Source organism: Papilio machaon, chromosome 16 (genome assembly GCF_912999745.1).
Source record: "Papilio machaon chromosome 16, ilPapMach1.1, whole genome shotgun sequence".
NCBI classification, from domain to species: Eukaryota; Metazoa; Arthropoda; class Insecta; order Lepidoptera; family Papilionidae; genus Papilio; species Papilio machaon.
The window spans coordinates 823,487-839,624 of NC_060001.1; the positions used below are offsets into that span (position 1 = coordinate 823,487).

At 37.5% G+C, this 16,138-nt stretch overlaps 4 protein-coding genes across 5 annotated transcripts; 2 read left to right on the top strand and 2 right to left on the bottom strand.

Annotated features, from left to right (window-relative positions):
* Positions 1–2,012: 2,012 nt before the first annotated feature.
* Positions 2,013–2,693, top strand: LOC106715809 (dolichyl-diphosphooligosaccharide--protein glycosyltransferase subunit 4). 2 transcript variants are annotated; one of them, XM_045681590.1, is made up of 3 exons: positions 2,013–2,104; positions 2,283–2,407; positions 2,674–2,693. In XM_045681590.1, the coding sequence occupies exon 2, from the start codon at positions 2,297–2,299 to the stop codon at positions 2,399–2,401; it is 105 nt and encodes a 34-aa protein (XP_045537546.1). In that variant the 5' UTR covers positions 2,013–2,104; positions 2,283–2,296; the 3' UTR covers positions 2,402–2,407; positions 2,674–2,693. The 2 variants fall into 2 exon arrangements, with proteins under 2 accessions (XP_045537546.1, XP_014364650.1); XM_014509164.2 differs by lacking the exon at positions 2,674–2,693 and having other exon boundaries at positions 2,283–2,433.
* A 900-nt stretch (positions 2,694–3,593) lies between these two features.
* On the bottom strand, positions 3,594–10,528 carry LOC106715852 (lipase 3). The gene is made up of 2 exons (XM_014509212.2): positions 10,385–10,528; positions 3,594–5,176 (listed from the first exon to the last, which is right to left on the bottom strand). The coding sequence occupies exon 2, from the start codon at positions 5,084–5,086 to the stop codon at positions 3,653–3,655; it is 1,434 nt and encodes a 477-aa protein (XP_014364698.2). The 5' UTR covers positions 5,087–5,176; positions 10,385–10,528; the 3' UTR covers positions 3,594–3,652.
* LOC106715850 (jerky protein homolog-like) lies at positions 7,528–9,414 on the bottom strand. The gene has a single exon (XM_014509211.2). The coding sequence runs from the start codon at positions 9,316–9,318 to the stop codon at positions 7,747–7,749; it is 1,572 nt and encodes a 523-aa protein (XP_014364697.2). The 5' UTR covers positions 9,319–9,414; the 3' UTR covers positions 7,528–7,746.
* A 3,699-nt stretch (positions 10,529–14,227) lies between the features above and the next one.
* LOC106715718 (lipase 3) lies at positions 14,228–15,852 on the top strand. The gene has a single exon (XM_014509064.2). It carries the CDS (start codon positions 14,230–14,232, stop codon positions 15,850–15,852), a length of 1,623 nt encoding a protein of 540 aa, XP_014364550.2. The 5' UTR covers positions 14,228–14,229.
* The last annotated feature ends 286 nt before the right edge of the window (positions 15,853–16,138 follow it).

Sequence of the window (16,138 nt, forward strand, 5' to 3'; positions counted from 1 at the left end):
TGGTACTTTCTCGGAGTTATATACCTATGCCTATTTTCTTAAAATGCATGCCACAATAACATATTTCACTCAAACAAATTCACTGCTCCAGATCAATCGATCGTTCGATGACAATAATTCTTAATCTGAGATGACAATGAAGTGGGTAGTCGATAAAATATTGGAATTTTGACAACATGAATTGTTTTGAGAGAAAGTCTCCTTTTTGGCTACATTTATTTGAGACCATTCTGGAATATTAAGAATAATCTCAGATGAAGAATTATATAGATATGGCATGCGCGTTCACCCGTAAGGGACAGATAGAGAGTACTATAGACTATACCTATATATAAGTAAAAGGATTGGGGTTACCAGTTATTTGTTTTGTCCCGAAAATGAATAATTACGATATAATTTAATATAGACCAATTTATATATTCCCAATTAAATTGTTATTAATAAACGTAATAAATATAAAAACAATGCGTAATTTTTGTTTATGTGACTAAGATTACGTAAACAGATTTTTTTTAGTAATACTTAGTCAGGTCATAAATTCTGTCACATGTTTAATATAAAATAATTGAAACAAGTTTATTCATTATGTGACCATTTATTTACCAAAATGAACTTAACAAAACATAGATTCTTATGACACTAAAGTTTATTCAAAATGACATCCGTGATTTTGAATACAGGCCTTCAATCTGCTCGGCCAGTTGTCTATCACAGCACGAACGAGGTCCATGTCAATATCGGCGGCTGCCTTAATCAAGGATGTCTTGAGTGACTCCAAAAAAAGAATTTCCCGATATTTTTTTCCCGCGTACCGCTTCAACAAAGCGCGGCATCTCTTCAGTCTTAGGTCCATTAGACGAGCATTCAAACGATGTCCTATTTTTCTTCGATATGCACGAAGCCCTAAGTCTTCATAAAAAGCTACAAAAACATACCAATATTATAGTCATATAATTTTAAATTACTCTGTATATCATTACAGTGAACACTACATGTAAAACTACTTAATATTAAACTATTTTGATTGTAATTTCTAAGAAACAAAATTTACATGGGACAAATTAAAAAGCATACTCTTTAAAATCAACGGGATAAGAAAGTATCAAATATTTAAAAACACAGCATATACCAGAATTAAAAACTCCTTTTGAAATCTGTTGAAAATGGTATAAAAAATGTGAATTGTTTCATTTATATACATTATACATACTATAATTTATTTCCCCTAAATTCAGGGTAATTTTTACAACAAGATGGTGGTATTATTTTTACGGGTAATAACCAACCAATTTGAAAAGAAGTTTAATATGGCCGCTTGTTTCCCAGATCTACAGTATATTATTTGACACAAATGACATCTGCGTTTGGGCGCATAATGTTCGAAAAATACTATTTTATTTTAGCTGATTTTACCCGTATTTTAACATATTAGTTATTACAAAGACTGTAAAGAACAACTAGTTTGTATTTTCTTCCTTATTTTGTATGAATACATGTGAATAAGTGCGTAGTTTCAGTACTTACGAGTGAAAGGTTATGTTTTTCTCTTTTCGCGCACTACGGCTTTTACAACCGACGATACAGCAGTATACCATGTTTTATAAACTTTACCTTACTAAAACTGTAATATCAAAATATTTTTGCACAATTACAGCCACTAAGTACTCACAATTTTCGAAAAATAGCACGAATGTCAAACTTTGTTAGGGACAACCTAGGTTGTTTGTAGGGGACAACCTTTGTTCCAAACAAAGCCCAAACCCTGGTACGCAGAAAGGGACGGAAGATAGTTATCCCTGTCTTTGTCACGTCACAGGAATTGTGTATAACTGTATCTCTCTCACTCACGGTATTATTATTACCGTGTCATAGACTTGAGAATAATAGTAGTAACAGATCTAAACTATTATTAACGTCAACTTTTAAATCAAAAAATATTTTATATTTAATACTGTGCGCACTAGTTGCACAATCTTTGAATTTTTTCTGAGTTGCATAATCTTTGTCTTTGACTTTTTCGAATGACGTGTAATTGTTTTTTGACACTTGCAGTTTGCTGATTTGCTGTGTTTTTCTAAGAATTATTTGAGGAATAAACATTTTGGTAAGTTAGAAAAACTTGTTAACGCAAAATAATACAACGATTACATCAAAATAGTGATAATGCGAAAGTCCAACATTTTACCGGCTTACTTACCTAACCTACCAAGCATTCGATGTATTGTTATGTTAGCTACATTGTTTGATACTTATTATAACTTCGTTTAAAACATTTATTTCAGATAACATCGTCGTCATGATTACAGACATCCAGTTAGCCGTTTTCTCCAACATTCTAGGCGTATCTATTTTTCTTCTGGTCATATTGTATCATTATATCAACGCTAACAGTTCCAAATAAAAAAACGTAAGTAATCATTGAATAAAACTGATGAACGATAACATTGTTGTAAAAGTAAATTTTAAGGATAAAGTTGTAAACAGAAAGTAAAATTCAATCTATAAATCACAGATTATATTATTTCCCTCAAGCGCTGATTTCGATCGCTGGTATAAAAGTCGGCATAAATCTAAAATTGTTAACTAAGAGGACGTTACTTTTTAACACTTAACTTGTGATAAAATTTAATTTGTAGAAAAATTATGAAGTTAATTTTTTCTTTTTTTTTTCAGGTATCAGTAATCGCAAACAATAAAATTTAAATTTTTAATTATTAAGATGTTAATAAATTAAGATTTTTAAAACAATTATTTTATTTAAAAACCTTGAGATATCCTACAATTGTAACATATGTAAATCTTAAATCTCTGCCTACCCTACATTCTTATAACTTTAATACCTTTATATACCGGCATTGGTACTTTCCAGAGCCCACTTTTAAAAAATGAAATATACAAGCAAACTTACTCAAATGAAATGCTAAAATATCTTCCACACTATACCAACAGTTATCAAGTGGATAGTTCTTAAAACATTGTGTACATATTTAAAATAATTTAGCCTAACATTGGAGACTTTATTTTCGGTTGTAATCATTTTATTGTTTTACAAATTATTCTTTAAATACTTATAACTGAATATCCAGAGGAAAGTAATTTTATCAATAGTACAGCAACTGTCTTCTATCTTTATTGCAATTCTAAGAAATATATACTAACAATGGTAACATAACTAAAAAAAAAACCTGAAGCAGACTACTAAGTTAATGTGTGCCTAAAACGCCTGCCATATTTTAATATCAATTTTAAACAAAAAAAATTGCCATTTGATTTCTGCAGGAACAGCTTGGGAATGCTAATGGTTTATTACACATATTTAAATTATTAATATCAATTTTAAACAAAAAAAAATGCCATGTAATTTCTGCAGGAACAGCTTGGGAATGTAAATGGTTTATTACACATATTTAGATTAAATTATTATTGTCTCTGTTTTTACTCATCCAACTCTATCATACGATTTCAGTTTGTAGATCAAATAAATATTTCATTCGTAACTTCAAATAAATTAACACAAACTATTAAATAATTGCATATATCTAACATGTTTCATTCATATATGTCAGTCATTATCAGGATTCGAGCGTGAATTAATAATGCTACAATAAATATGAGCCCCTACAATAATAATAGATAGTAGCCCGCGCTTTACTTACTCAAAGTCATATTTCTGAAACGTCCACAACAGTTTACGTATTCTGGAATAAATCAACGTTTTAAAGTCTTTTGCTACAATAAAATCCAAATGCGAAAACTGTTCGTGCGGCACTTTATACAGGTCGATGACATTTGTCAACTTGTTGTACAGTTGGTTGACGTCCCGAGGGTCAGCCAGCCAGTCCGCCTCGCTATAGAACATGGCTACGGGGGCGCGCACATTTTCCAGCGCATAGCTCGGCGGCCGCTTCTCGCCGTACACCACCGCGTTCACCATATCGCCGTAGTCGAACTGTCGAAAGTCACCCGAAACTATGCCCTGTGCGTAATGAGCGAACTGCTTGCCCGACGCTCCCGAGGGCATGTGCCCATACAACACCGGTAGATTGGTCACATTCAGTTGCTCGAAGTCGAACCCGAGAGTGAGGAAGACAAAGTTGGTGCAAAGTATCTCTGCCAACCGTTCGGCGCGGCACAGTAGTTGCCGCAGCAGCTTGGTGGCCGCATTGTCCGGCAACACCTCGTACAGGCCGAGTCCCTTCATTATATTGTGCAGGAAAGGTGCTCCCGGGGCTGTCAGTCGCACTATCGGCGACTTCACGTGGTTCATGAAAGCCACCGGGGACAGGGCGATCATCAATGATATCTTATTGTTGTAATCCGGCCTTTCAGATGCCATCACAAAAAAAGCAGTGGTCCCCTGCGAGTGGCCGATGTACTTCAGTCTGGACGACTTCGTGGCGAGGAGCACGTAGTTGATCATGGCCGGGAGGTCGTAGATGCCGATCTCGTGCCAGGAAAAGTCCCAGAAGTCAGCCTCGGACGTGTCGAAGGTATTGTGGAAGCGTGAGTGCTTGTTACCGCGCGCGTTGCCCATCCACACGTCGTAGCCCTCATCAGCGAGAAGGTAGGCGAGCGCGCTCACCGGACCAGACACCACCCAGTCGTCGGAGCTGCCGAGTAGCCCGTGCATAAGGAACACCGCGGAGGCGTTGTCCTTGGGTATTCTGTGCATTGTCAAGAAGTATCCGTCCTGGGTCTCGACCATATGTTTCTCTATAGGGTATCCATATTTCGACACTAGGTCGGTTATGGTCAAATTAATATCCTCGTTGGAAAGACCTTCGGTGAATTCATTGATGATGCGATTCGTCAGTTCAACCGAGTTGGTATCACTTACCAGCGTGGGAAATCCGTAGCTGACGCCAAGTGATCGGACCAGCGATAACGGCACAGTGGTTACCAAATTGACAGTATCGGCCAGGAGATCTCCGGACACTTGAGTGATTTGCCTCACTAACGGTAGTTTTGTGATGCCTCCAAGCAGCTGTCCTGTGGAGGATGTGATGCCGGCGAGCAGGTCGAGGTTCTGCGCCGAGCATCCGAGCAGGGCGACGATGAGCAACAGGGACGCGACGCGGAAAAACATTTTACACCGGCTGCCAGCACATTGGCTTCCGTCAAACTGATCTCTTCCAATGCTATCGGCCTTGGTTTTACCATGTTTCCGTTTTTTTTCCTAAGTAAAAACAAAGTATATTATCAATGCTTTGACGTCTGTTCTATTGAATGTATACAAATGAAGATAATGTAAAATATAAGCACTAAAATATTTAAAATGGCCGACATCTTTCGAGATGTAGTTCCGTTCAATTTGTGTTTTATTGTATTTACTGGAGCCATAAATTCAATAGGTTTAGTACCTACATTACATAACATTAGAGTAGTTACAACTCTAAAGCAAAAGAAAAATATCAGTACCTTATTCATATGAGGGGATACTGCCACCTCACACGTATTTTTCTTTATTTATAATGCTTACATATACTAAAGAAAGGATAACAGGATGAATTACGTACTCAAGCGAGTAAGTACTCACAGCATCAGAATTAATGTTGATTTTTTGATTCTAAATGGTTCTGTACCACTTCTTGTCGATGTTAAATATTTCATAGAATAATCGAATGCTTACTTTGTTGTGGTTTTTAATATGACGTGACGTAAACATTTTAGACCAGGAATCCCCAAACTATTTTGGACAAGTGGCCCCTTTTCCAAAATGAACTATTAACTCAGACCCCCATGGCCAAAGTACCTACTTTTAAGATCAATTATTATTATTATTATTTTTCGTTCTGACTTAGATCAATAGAAGAAGACAGAGTGAGAATTAGCAATGCTTTAAGTTCGATATCGACCTCAAGGTCGACCACTCTGGGATTCCCTGTTTTAGACATTTATAAATGTAAATGTAAAAAAATTCGATAACGAAATCGTAATCTTTTAAATAATAATAATCTTACTAATATTATAAATGCGAATGTTTAGATGGATGTATGGATGTTTGTTTGATGGTATCTCCGGTACGGCTCAACCGATTTTGATGAAATTTGGCATAGATTTAGAACATAGTCTGAAAGAAAACATAGGCTATTAAGTTTATTTCTTAATTTCGCGCGGACTGAGTCACGGCCGACAGCTATTATAATAATAAGTTAGATAGCCTTCAAGTAGACTAAATCTCAAAATACCTTTTGATTACTGTTAAACTGTAAGAATTATTTAAACTTTTACATCTTTTTACTATTTACTTCACTACTACTATTACATCGGCTTAACGGGGCGGGGGAATAGATGTAGAACATAGTCTGGAAGGACTTATATAGGGTACTAATTAAGTTTTTTTTTTCAATTCCGCCGGGACAGAGTCGAGGGCGACAGCCAGTAATCTTATAAACGCGGCTGTTTGTATGTATGTATGTAGGACCGTCAGTGGCTCAGGGGTTAAGCACTTGCAATCTGCAGATCCTGGGTTCGAATCCCGCAATGTACCAATGTTTTTTCGATTTAAGATTTACGATTTAGATGTACATTTATCCGACGTTCTTACGTTGAAGGAAAACATCGTGATGCAACCTGCACATATCTGAGGAGAAATTTAATTATATGTGTGAAGTCAACCAACTCACACTGTGCCAGCGTGGTTAACTATGGCCTAGTCATCCCTAATTTGAAGTAGGCTCCGAGCCTATCGGTGGGGGTAGCGTTGCCAGGCGTCCGTATAAAGCCGGACATAGGTAGGCTTTTTGATTGCGTGTCCGGCCAAAGTAAACGGTTTTCCATTTACATATACATTTCCCAAACGAGAGTGTACCTATTAATACTGAGACAATATCCTAAATAATATAGGGTGTCCGACCTTTCTACCCAAATGTTCGGCCAAACTGGCTGGTGTGTCCCGCTAGTAGGTTTGGCGACCTGGCAGCCCTAGGTGGGGGCGTATACTGAGCTGATGATGATGGATGGATGGATGTTTGTTAGAAGGTATCTCCAGAACGGTTCAACGGGTCTCGATAAAAATAAAAGAACACACAAACTAATTTGAATTTACTTGCAATATATTCGATTATTTATCACATTAAATCATCACGTACTTAGTATAGTGATATTCCAAACGTATACTTTACTTTCTTACATAATTTTAAAACAAAGCAAATATTAATTGTTATAAAAAAGGTGTATGTTAGATGTTATTGTAATCTACGAGTATGTTTTGTAATAATAAAATAATTAAAGGATAAATATTATAATTCAGGCGCGGAAAAGTAAGCAAACTTGTAGTGTTTTGAGAAAATTGATGCAGTACTTTTTCCATAAATCGGTTAACTCTAAATAGGCGCAGATATTTTTTTTTCTTTATAATTAACAAGTTACAAAACATATTTGGAAGAGGTATTTAGATATTTAACTTATTAGGAATGCCGATCAGAACACCATGTGGGATACGAGCTAGGAAGAGAGAGGTATTTACATATGCTGTCTTTCAGTATTTCTTAATGCATCTAATGTAGTCATGACTTAATCCGGTGACTTATAATTGTGCACATTATCTGACTATGTAGTTACAGTGTAATCTCACTAATCCGGCACTATTAAAAACCGGAGTGTGCCGGATTATTGGAATGTTCGGATTACTGGGTTATACTGAAAAAGTCATCGGTAATAAATGAAATAAAGCATTTCATAGAGAGAATAAATGTATGTAATGTATTATGGAACAATTGAATTAACATGTAGGCACATATGTAATTAACTAGTTTTGAAATAATCCTTAATTGAGGTCTGCTTTTGTGCAACTTGTAGTCCTTGCTTAAAAACCTTTTCTCGCATATTGCGAAGAATTATAATATCTTTGGCAGACATGCCGTTTTCTTCTGCCCATGTTATGCAGGTATTGAAACAAATCAATGCATCATCTGGTTTAACCCTTACAGCAGTTGGTGGTTCCAATATTTCTACAGAGCTTTCTTCTTGTACTGCTTCACATACAATTTCTTCATCAGTCATAATTTCCTCTGTTTCTTCGATTCCTTCAAACCAAGAAATCAAATTTTCTTCACTCGTCTCCAACCCTTTTTCTGATAGATTTTGTAACCAATCGGCAATAGACACATTATCCTCAGGATCCCATTCATCTGTTTCTTCTGTTTCTGAAACATCATTCATTGTAGGCCACAACTTTTTCCATGAAGATTGGATTAGGCTAGGAGAAACAGACCTCCAAGCATGAGCGAGAGAGAATACAACATCCTTCAAATTCAATCCTTTAAGGCTCTGCGTTATATCACCATTCTGAGATATAATATGGATCAGTAATTTATTTTTATACAAAGACTTTATTTTTTGAATTACATTTTGATCCATTGGCTGCAGTAAAGGTGTGCAGTTTGGTGGTAGGAAGATGGTTTGGATATTCCCATCACTTGATTTAAGGTCTTCATTTGAGTGGCCTGGAACATTGCCAAGTACGAGTAAAGCTTTTATGGGCAAGTTTGATCTTTTCATAAACTTCTTGACTTCTGGGACAAAGTCTTTATGAAACCATTCACTAAATACCTCTCTCGTGACCCAACTTTTCATTTGATTCTTGTAGCAGACTGGCAGACAAATGTTCTTGAAAGCTCTGGGGTTTTTCGCTTTGCCAATCACTAACAAATCCAATTTGTGGGTTCCAGTAGCATTTGAACACGGCATGAATATGATCCTATCTTTACTCACATTACGACCTGGTGCACTTGCTTCTTGAGAAGAGACAAATGTTTTATTGGGCAACAGTCTCCAGAACAGACCACTCTCGTCTGCGTTATAGATTTGGTCAGGAAGAAGACCCAGTTCTTCTACTTTGTTTTTAAAAAGCTCGATAAATGGCTTCACTGCAGATTCGTTGCTTGATAATTTCTCACCCGATATGGTTAATAGACGGATACCAAATCGTTTTTTAAATTTATCTAGCCATCCATCGCTGGCACGAAAATCATCTTTGTGGGTAATTTTTTTATAAAATTCAATTGCTTTGGCTTTCAGATTTTCTCCAGATATAGGAGTGTGTTTAGAACGCTGCTGTATGAACCACAAGTAAAGAGCGTTTTCCATCTTTGGACAATTGCCAACTTTTAGTGTTTTACGATTTCCTGGCCCTGACTCCATTGTCTTGACGTGGTCTACTATCTTTTGCCTTTTCTTCTTAAGATCATGTATAGTAGCACGCCCAACACCATATTCTTTTGCCAATTTACACATGTTTTGTCCGCTATCTAACTTTTTTAAAATCTCCATTTTATTAATTAAATCTAGTGTTTTGTGTTTGCGTTTATTTGTCATTTTTAACTATAAACTAGTCTCACTTGAAAGAAACAATACGTTAGAAAATGCACGTGATAAGTTTTGAGGTTAGACTGCTAGTCGATGACGCAGCGACCAAAGCGCACGGGTATAGAGGGGAAAGGGAGGCGTGGGCGGAGGGTGCCGGATTATTGGACGTGCCGATCTGTCGAAGTGCCGGATTAGTGAGATTATACTGTACTATGAAATCTATAATTGGGCAATCTTAATCTGAATCTCCATATATCTATATTTTTAAGTAATTCATAGTAACGCAATTGATTAGTTTGTTTTATAATTTTATAAAGATACAGAAGTATTTCTTTAAGACTACGCCTGTCTCTGTCTACCTCAGTCAGATATTTACTAATATTATAAATGCGAATGTTTAGATAAATTGATGGATTTATGGATGTTTGTTTAAAGGTATCTCCGGATCGGGTCAACGGATCGTAATAAAATTTACCACAGATGTAGAACATAATTCTGAAAGAACACATAGGTTACTTATTACGTTTTTTAATTCCGTACGAACGGAGTCGCGGGCGACAGATAGTTTTCTTAATACAATCGAATTTAATATTTAATTTTTCACACAAGAAATGACAAAATAACATTGTTAGTTAATGCATTCATTTTTCCTCATATCATTTGCAATGTCATGCTTTTTTGTGCGTCGTTTGCGTCACAATTTAACAACAGCGGTCTCCGAGCTAGGGTTGTCTCAATTCAAAAAAAGTAAACCCGTACACTGACGGACTAAAAACATCCAGTTGTCAACAACTTGTCAACAAGATTCCTTGGCAGATGATGAAAAAATAAAATGGATGTCCATCCTTAATCCTAAGGACGAAATAAAAAAGACGAAAAAAACAACATTTCTAAGCCTGTTGCTGAGGCACCACGCATCATCATTTTAATTATGATATAAAAGATGTACTTAACTCTATTCTTCGGAGAGGTCTAAATATGCAACATGCAACGTTAAAGAATACTGGTGAAACCTGGTGAGGTGTCAGCCCTACCAATAACACTGAGCATAGGTAATTTTAAATGTATAATGTACCTGTTTATAATAAAAACTGCTTCGTTCTCTCTACTCTGCAATTATCAAGGTGTGTTTTGTGTGCAGTAAATCTTTAGGGTTCCTTTTCATAGGTAAAAAACGTTTGATACCTTGTAAGTCTTTATTTGTCATTATGGTTCCAGATTTAAACTTAAATTATTTTATTCACGGTCATGAAAATTATGAATAAAATAATTTTTTTAACAAAAAATGTGACACATGATAATTTGTTTTTTATATATTACTAGCGACCCGCCCCGGCTTCGCACGGGTGCAATGCAAAATATACCTACTACAGAATGTCCTTATACACAACGTTCACAGCGTTCACATTAGAAACCTTTAAATTTATCAGTGTTTCTCTACTATATTATGCATTTATTATACATACAAACCTTCCTTAAGAATCACTCTATCTATTAAAAAAAAACCGCGTCAAAATCCGTTGCGTAGTTTTAAAGATCTAAGCATACATACGGACATACAGCAAAAGCGACTTTGTTTTATACTATGTATTGATAAGGTGTCAAACGAGCAAACGGCCACCTGGATTCGCCGCAATAGCGAGGCGAACGTCGCCCACAGACAAATGCAGATGCGTTGCCTCCCTTTAATTAACGGAGAAGGGGACGCACAGAAAGAGGGTATTTCTCCTTCCAATGCTTCCCCTCTTCCGTCAAATCCACTTCCCCTTCCCATCCTTTCCTATAAAGAAAAAGATGGAATGGGAAAGAGGACAAAAATTAGGCCTCCGGTACCACACTCATCAGACTGTACGCGGAATTGCTTCCACTTCACGCCTGTCTTCTGTGTGGACGTGGTATTGCACCGGTCGACCCGGCCAATTCGTGCACCCAACAAATATTGTTGTTGCGAGATCTACCCTGCTGAAACTTGACTATGGCTATGACTAGATCTTTGACTATGGAACCGCACGGTTAGGCATAGAGCCAACAACTTTGTACGGCGAAGAAAAAATTAAGGATGTTTTAAAAAGTACGAAAAAGAAACGATGTTTTTCGTCAATGTTAATTAATTCAAATGTTTTTTTATATTTATCTTTACGTAAAAGTGAAATACATAATTTTTCTATATTAAATATCAATAACTAATTACTGAACCTTCTTGTTATATTGACATTCTAATAAATTAATAGATTCGCTGATCAAACGATGTTACTAGTTAGCTAATTTTGTAATGTTAACAATTTTACCAGAACATGTGCCTCCTATATTCATGAAAAAAACATGTTCAATAGTTGATGAACAAACATAATAAATTGATTGCGTTATTTTGATTGCAAATTAAATATTATTAATTATAATATTATTACACTACCAAATATTAATTCTTGAATTTGAGGAGTTTCTAGAAAATTCTTCTTATTTAAAAAAATTCAATCGTTTTTTTTTATATCATAAGGTTGCAAACGAGCAAATGGCCACTTGGATTCGCCGCAATAGCGAGGCGACCGTTGCCCATAGACATCCGCAAATTCAGATGCGTTGCCTACCTTTAATCAACGGAGAAGGGGACGCACAGAAAGAGGATATTTCTCCTTCTTATGCGTCCCCTCTTCCTCCAAATCCTCTTCCCCCTACAATCCATTCCTAATAAGAAAAGTGTGGGAAGGGAAAGAGGACTAAAATTAGGCCTCCAGTACCACACTCATCAGACTGTACTTGGAATTACTTCCACTTGACGCCTGTCTTCTGTGTGGTCGTGGTATTGCACCGGTCGACCCGGCCAATTCGTGAATCCAACAAATATTGTTGTTGTTCAAATTTTGTTCTACTAATCTTACTAATAATGTTAAACGCGAATGTTTGGATGGATTGATGGATGTCTGTTAGAAGGTATCTCTAAAACGGGTCAATGGACCTCGATGAAATTAGACATAGATATAACAAACATAAACATGGATAAAACATAGTCTGGAAAATACATATGTTACTTATTAAGATCTTTTTTAATTGACGGTGTCGCGGGCATTATTTTTTAATTATAACATAATTATCTTGCTATAATTTGTTTTACTTCTTAACATTACACTTGTGAAGTTTTAGGATAATCCTCATCCCGGTGCAATACCACGACCACACAGTTAACAGGGCGTGAAGAAATCCCGCGTTTCGTGTCGGAGGCTTTATTTTAGTCCTCTAACCCTTTCTACATTTTTCGTGCAAGCATACAATGGGAAAGGAAGGTAGTTTTGGTGGGGGACACATAGATAGGGGAAATATCCCCTTTCTGTGAGTCTTTTCTATGTCTTTTAGATTAAGTTTTCGTCTCATTTATTTTAACGGAAAATAAAGTAGCAAGAAACATTATGACAGTATTTGATTGTTTATTGTCTTATAAATACGGAATTGATTTTAATATGTTGAAATGATATGATAAAATACCTTTAGTGTGTATTTTTGGGCTGTTTTGTTTAACAGAATGTTATGCCCTTCAAAGAAAATCAGAAAAACATGGAGAGTGTGGAATTGTAAACAAATATGTCAAAATTAGTATGAGATTTTTTGTGTACTTGACGCCCGATATGGCGCTGCACTAATTTTTATACAAAATTTGTAATGAGTAACAACATTTTTTTTTCTTTTTATGGCCGTGCAGTCACTGTTTGCCTTGAAGAAGCATTATAGATTCACCGGGCTTGATGTGGTCGGGCGCAGATGACGCTTAGCCTGAACCTCGTTTAAGAGTAACTAGACTCGAGGGTTGCCTCAGGAGCCTCGGCTCGGGCTGTTACTTCGTTATTATTATCGGATTGGGTATAATGACTATTCGATGGTATTTGACACGAATTTTCGTGATAGGCCCCACAGAGCAGACTTTCATACTTAGTGCCATCTGTTATCATTAAATACATCTCTGCGAAATATAATGTATGCACTTAACGATTATAACCACACTATTTTAGATAAATAAATAGCACTGACAATAAATTATCTATTTGTTAACGAATTCGGAAAAGACATAAAATTAAACTCAAAAAATAAATAAATTTACTTTTATTTTTAGCCGACTTCAAAAAGAAGGAGGTTATCAATTCGACTGTATTTTTTTTTTTATGTGTGTTACCGCGAAACTCCGCCCCTGGTGGTCCGATTTTTTCATTATTATTTCATCACATAACGCCATCTATCATTCAAAAGAGAACTAATTGATTTTATAAAAAAAATATTCCGTAATATTAACATGTTCTATGAGGAAATAAAACATATTAGAGATATGCTAGTAGTACGAATAGAAATCATGGTAGTAATTGAATTTCATTGATCATAAAATATTTAAATAGGTCACAACTCAAAAATAATTTCTATGAATAGTGTCAACAAGTAATACTAGATGGCACTAGGTATCCTGATTATCAAAATGCGAAAAGAATGTGGTAGTGAAAATCAAAAATATTTTTATGTTTTTCATTACCAACTTTTTTAAGCTAAATTGTATTAATACTAAATATCAACATTTTTATTGTATTTTAGGAGCCACAATCATAATACTTAGACTTATTACTTTATGAGCCTGTTCTCTTTTCGCCATTATTTAAAATATATAAAAATTAGCTCTTTTAACGATTCTTATTAGTATTAAAAATTAAAAAAAAACTTGAATATTTTTAAATTATTGAAGTGAGAGATTTGTTAATTGTTATACAAATATACTTAAAACAAAATAAGTAATGTTAAAAGATAACTTTCCATATTAAACCATATAGCAAACATAGCACTTATAGTAAGTAGAGCGCGCATGTTGCCAGAAAGTGCTGAGTGAACAAAAGTTTTAGTATAAAATGTGAAGCAGAGCATTTGTCGCCATTCCTCGCCGCTGCCACCATGAAGGCAATCGCTCTGTTGCTGGCCCTTGCGCTCGCCGGCCACGCCGCCGCCAGCATCTTCCGTCACGATATTCCCGCGGCATCGCTTCACGACGACCTCGACGACCTGTCGCAGCACCACCAGTCTGGCCAACAGACAGTGCACCACAAGGTCCATCGTAAGCATCATCACCACCAGTCCTCCAGCGCGAGTTCCGAGAGCAACGAGAAAACCCACAGCCAAGCGACTGATGGCTACATGACTTTTAACGTCGACAACATTTGGGACAAGCCCCTCACCTCTTTCATTGTGAACCGCGATGATTCGCGGCCCCTGCATGGCGACATGCTGACTTGGAAGGGCGTCCAGATCGCTACTGGCCCGCGCTCTCCCGTCACCGCGCTCAAAGAAATCGAGAGGATCTTCGACGATGCCTACACCACTATGAAACACTTCACCGAGGAAGAAAAGAAAAGCTTTCATAAAGCTTACCTCGCCGCTAACAAAATTGAAAACGAAGATGTCCATTTAAATTCCTCCCAACTCTTGAAGAAACACCAGTACAAGGTCGAGGAGCACACGGTCCTCACCGACGACGGCTACCATCTCACAGTATTCCGCGTAGCGCCCAAGCAAATGCAGAATGTACAAGATAGTACAAGCGCCCCAGTAGTGTTTCTCGCCCATGGGCTCCTCGGCAGCTCCGATGACTGGCTCCTGATGGGTCCCGAGAGATCACTCGCCTTCATTCTCGCCGACCTTGGCTATGAGGTGTGGCTCGGCAACACGCGCGGCAGCAAGTACGGCAGGTATCACGCCAGCAAGCACGAGGCTCAGCCGGACTTCTGGCAGTTCAGCAATGACGAGATCGCCCTCCACGATATGCCCGCCATGATTGACCATGCCCTGAAGACTTCGCAACAGAAGACGCTTCAGTACATCGGTGTGTCACTGGGCACCACGGCTATATTCGCACTCATGGCGTCGCGGCCCGAATACAACGAGAAGATTAGTAAAGTGCACGCCATCTCACCCATGGTGTACATGACGAAGGTCCGCAGCCCGCTGTTCCGGATGATCACCACGACCAGTCCATTCCACGAACGTCTGCAGGAGCAGCTGGGATCGGGCGAGTTCAAACCGGCCAAGGAACTGATTTATACGGTCGGCGGGAACATGTGCCAGAACGAAATCGGCTGCAAGAACGTCTGCTCGAACATCAACTTCGTGATGGCGGGCTTCGGCGACTTGCCAGTGGACCGCATCCCCGTCGTGCTGAGCCACCTACCGGCGGGTGGATCCACGCGCCAGGTTCAGCACTACGCACAGGGCGTCGCCTCGCATGACTTCAGGAAGTTTGACCACGGCCCTGAGGTAAACAAGAAGGTGTACGGTCACGTGCAGCCGCCTAAGTACGAGATGACCGAGGTGCGGGCTCCTGTCGTGCTGTACTCCGCAGCCAGTGACTGGCTGGCGCACCCCGATGACGTCATGCGGTTGTTCAAGGAGCTCCCCAATGCGAAGGCGCACAGCGTTGTGGCTGACGAGCAGTTCAGCCACATGGACTTCCTGTTCTCCGACAAAGCACCCCAAGCCGTCTACGAAAGCTTGATCTACAACATGAAGGAAGATAATCAATGAAATTGAATGCTTATTTAATATTTATTGTTTTCGTGTACGACTATTTAATTCTAATTTTGTATTATTCGATGTATTAATAAGATTTTTTTCTGTGCAAATAAATAAAATCCGTCCATATATCTATCAATATTCATTTTCATTGCCAGACACATTAAATTTAAGTTAAAATCCTAATTAACTGAATAATAAAATAAATCTTTCTCAAAAAACAAGGTCAATAATTAAAACAAGGTCATTGCAATTTTCGATTCAGTACTTTAACTAATGACTTTTATCGATAAAGCCT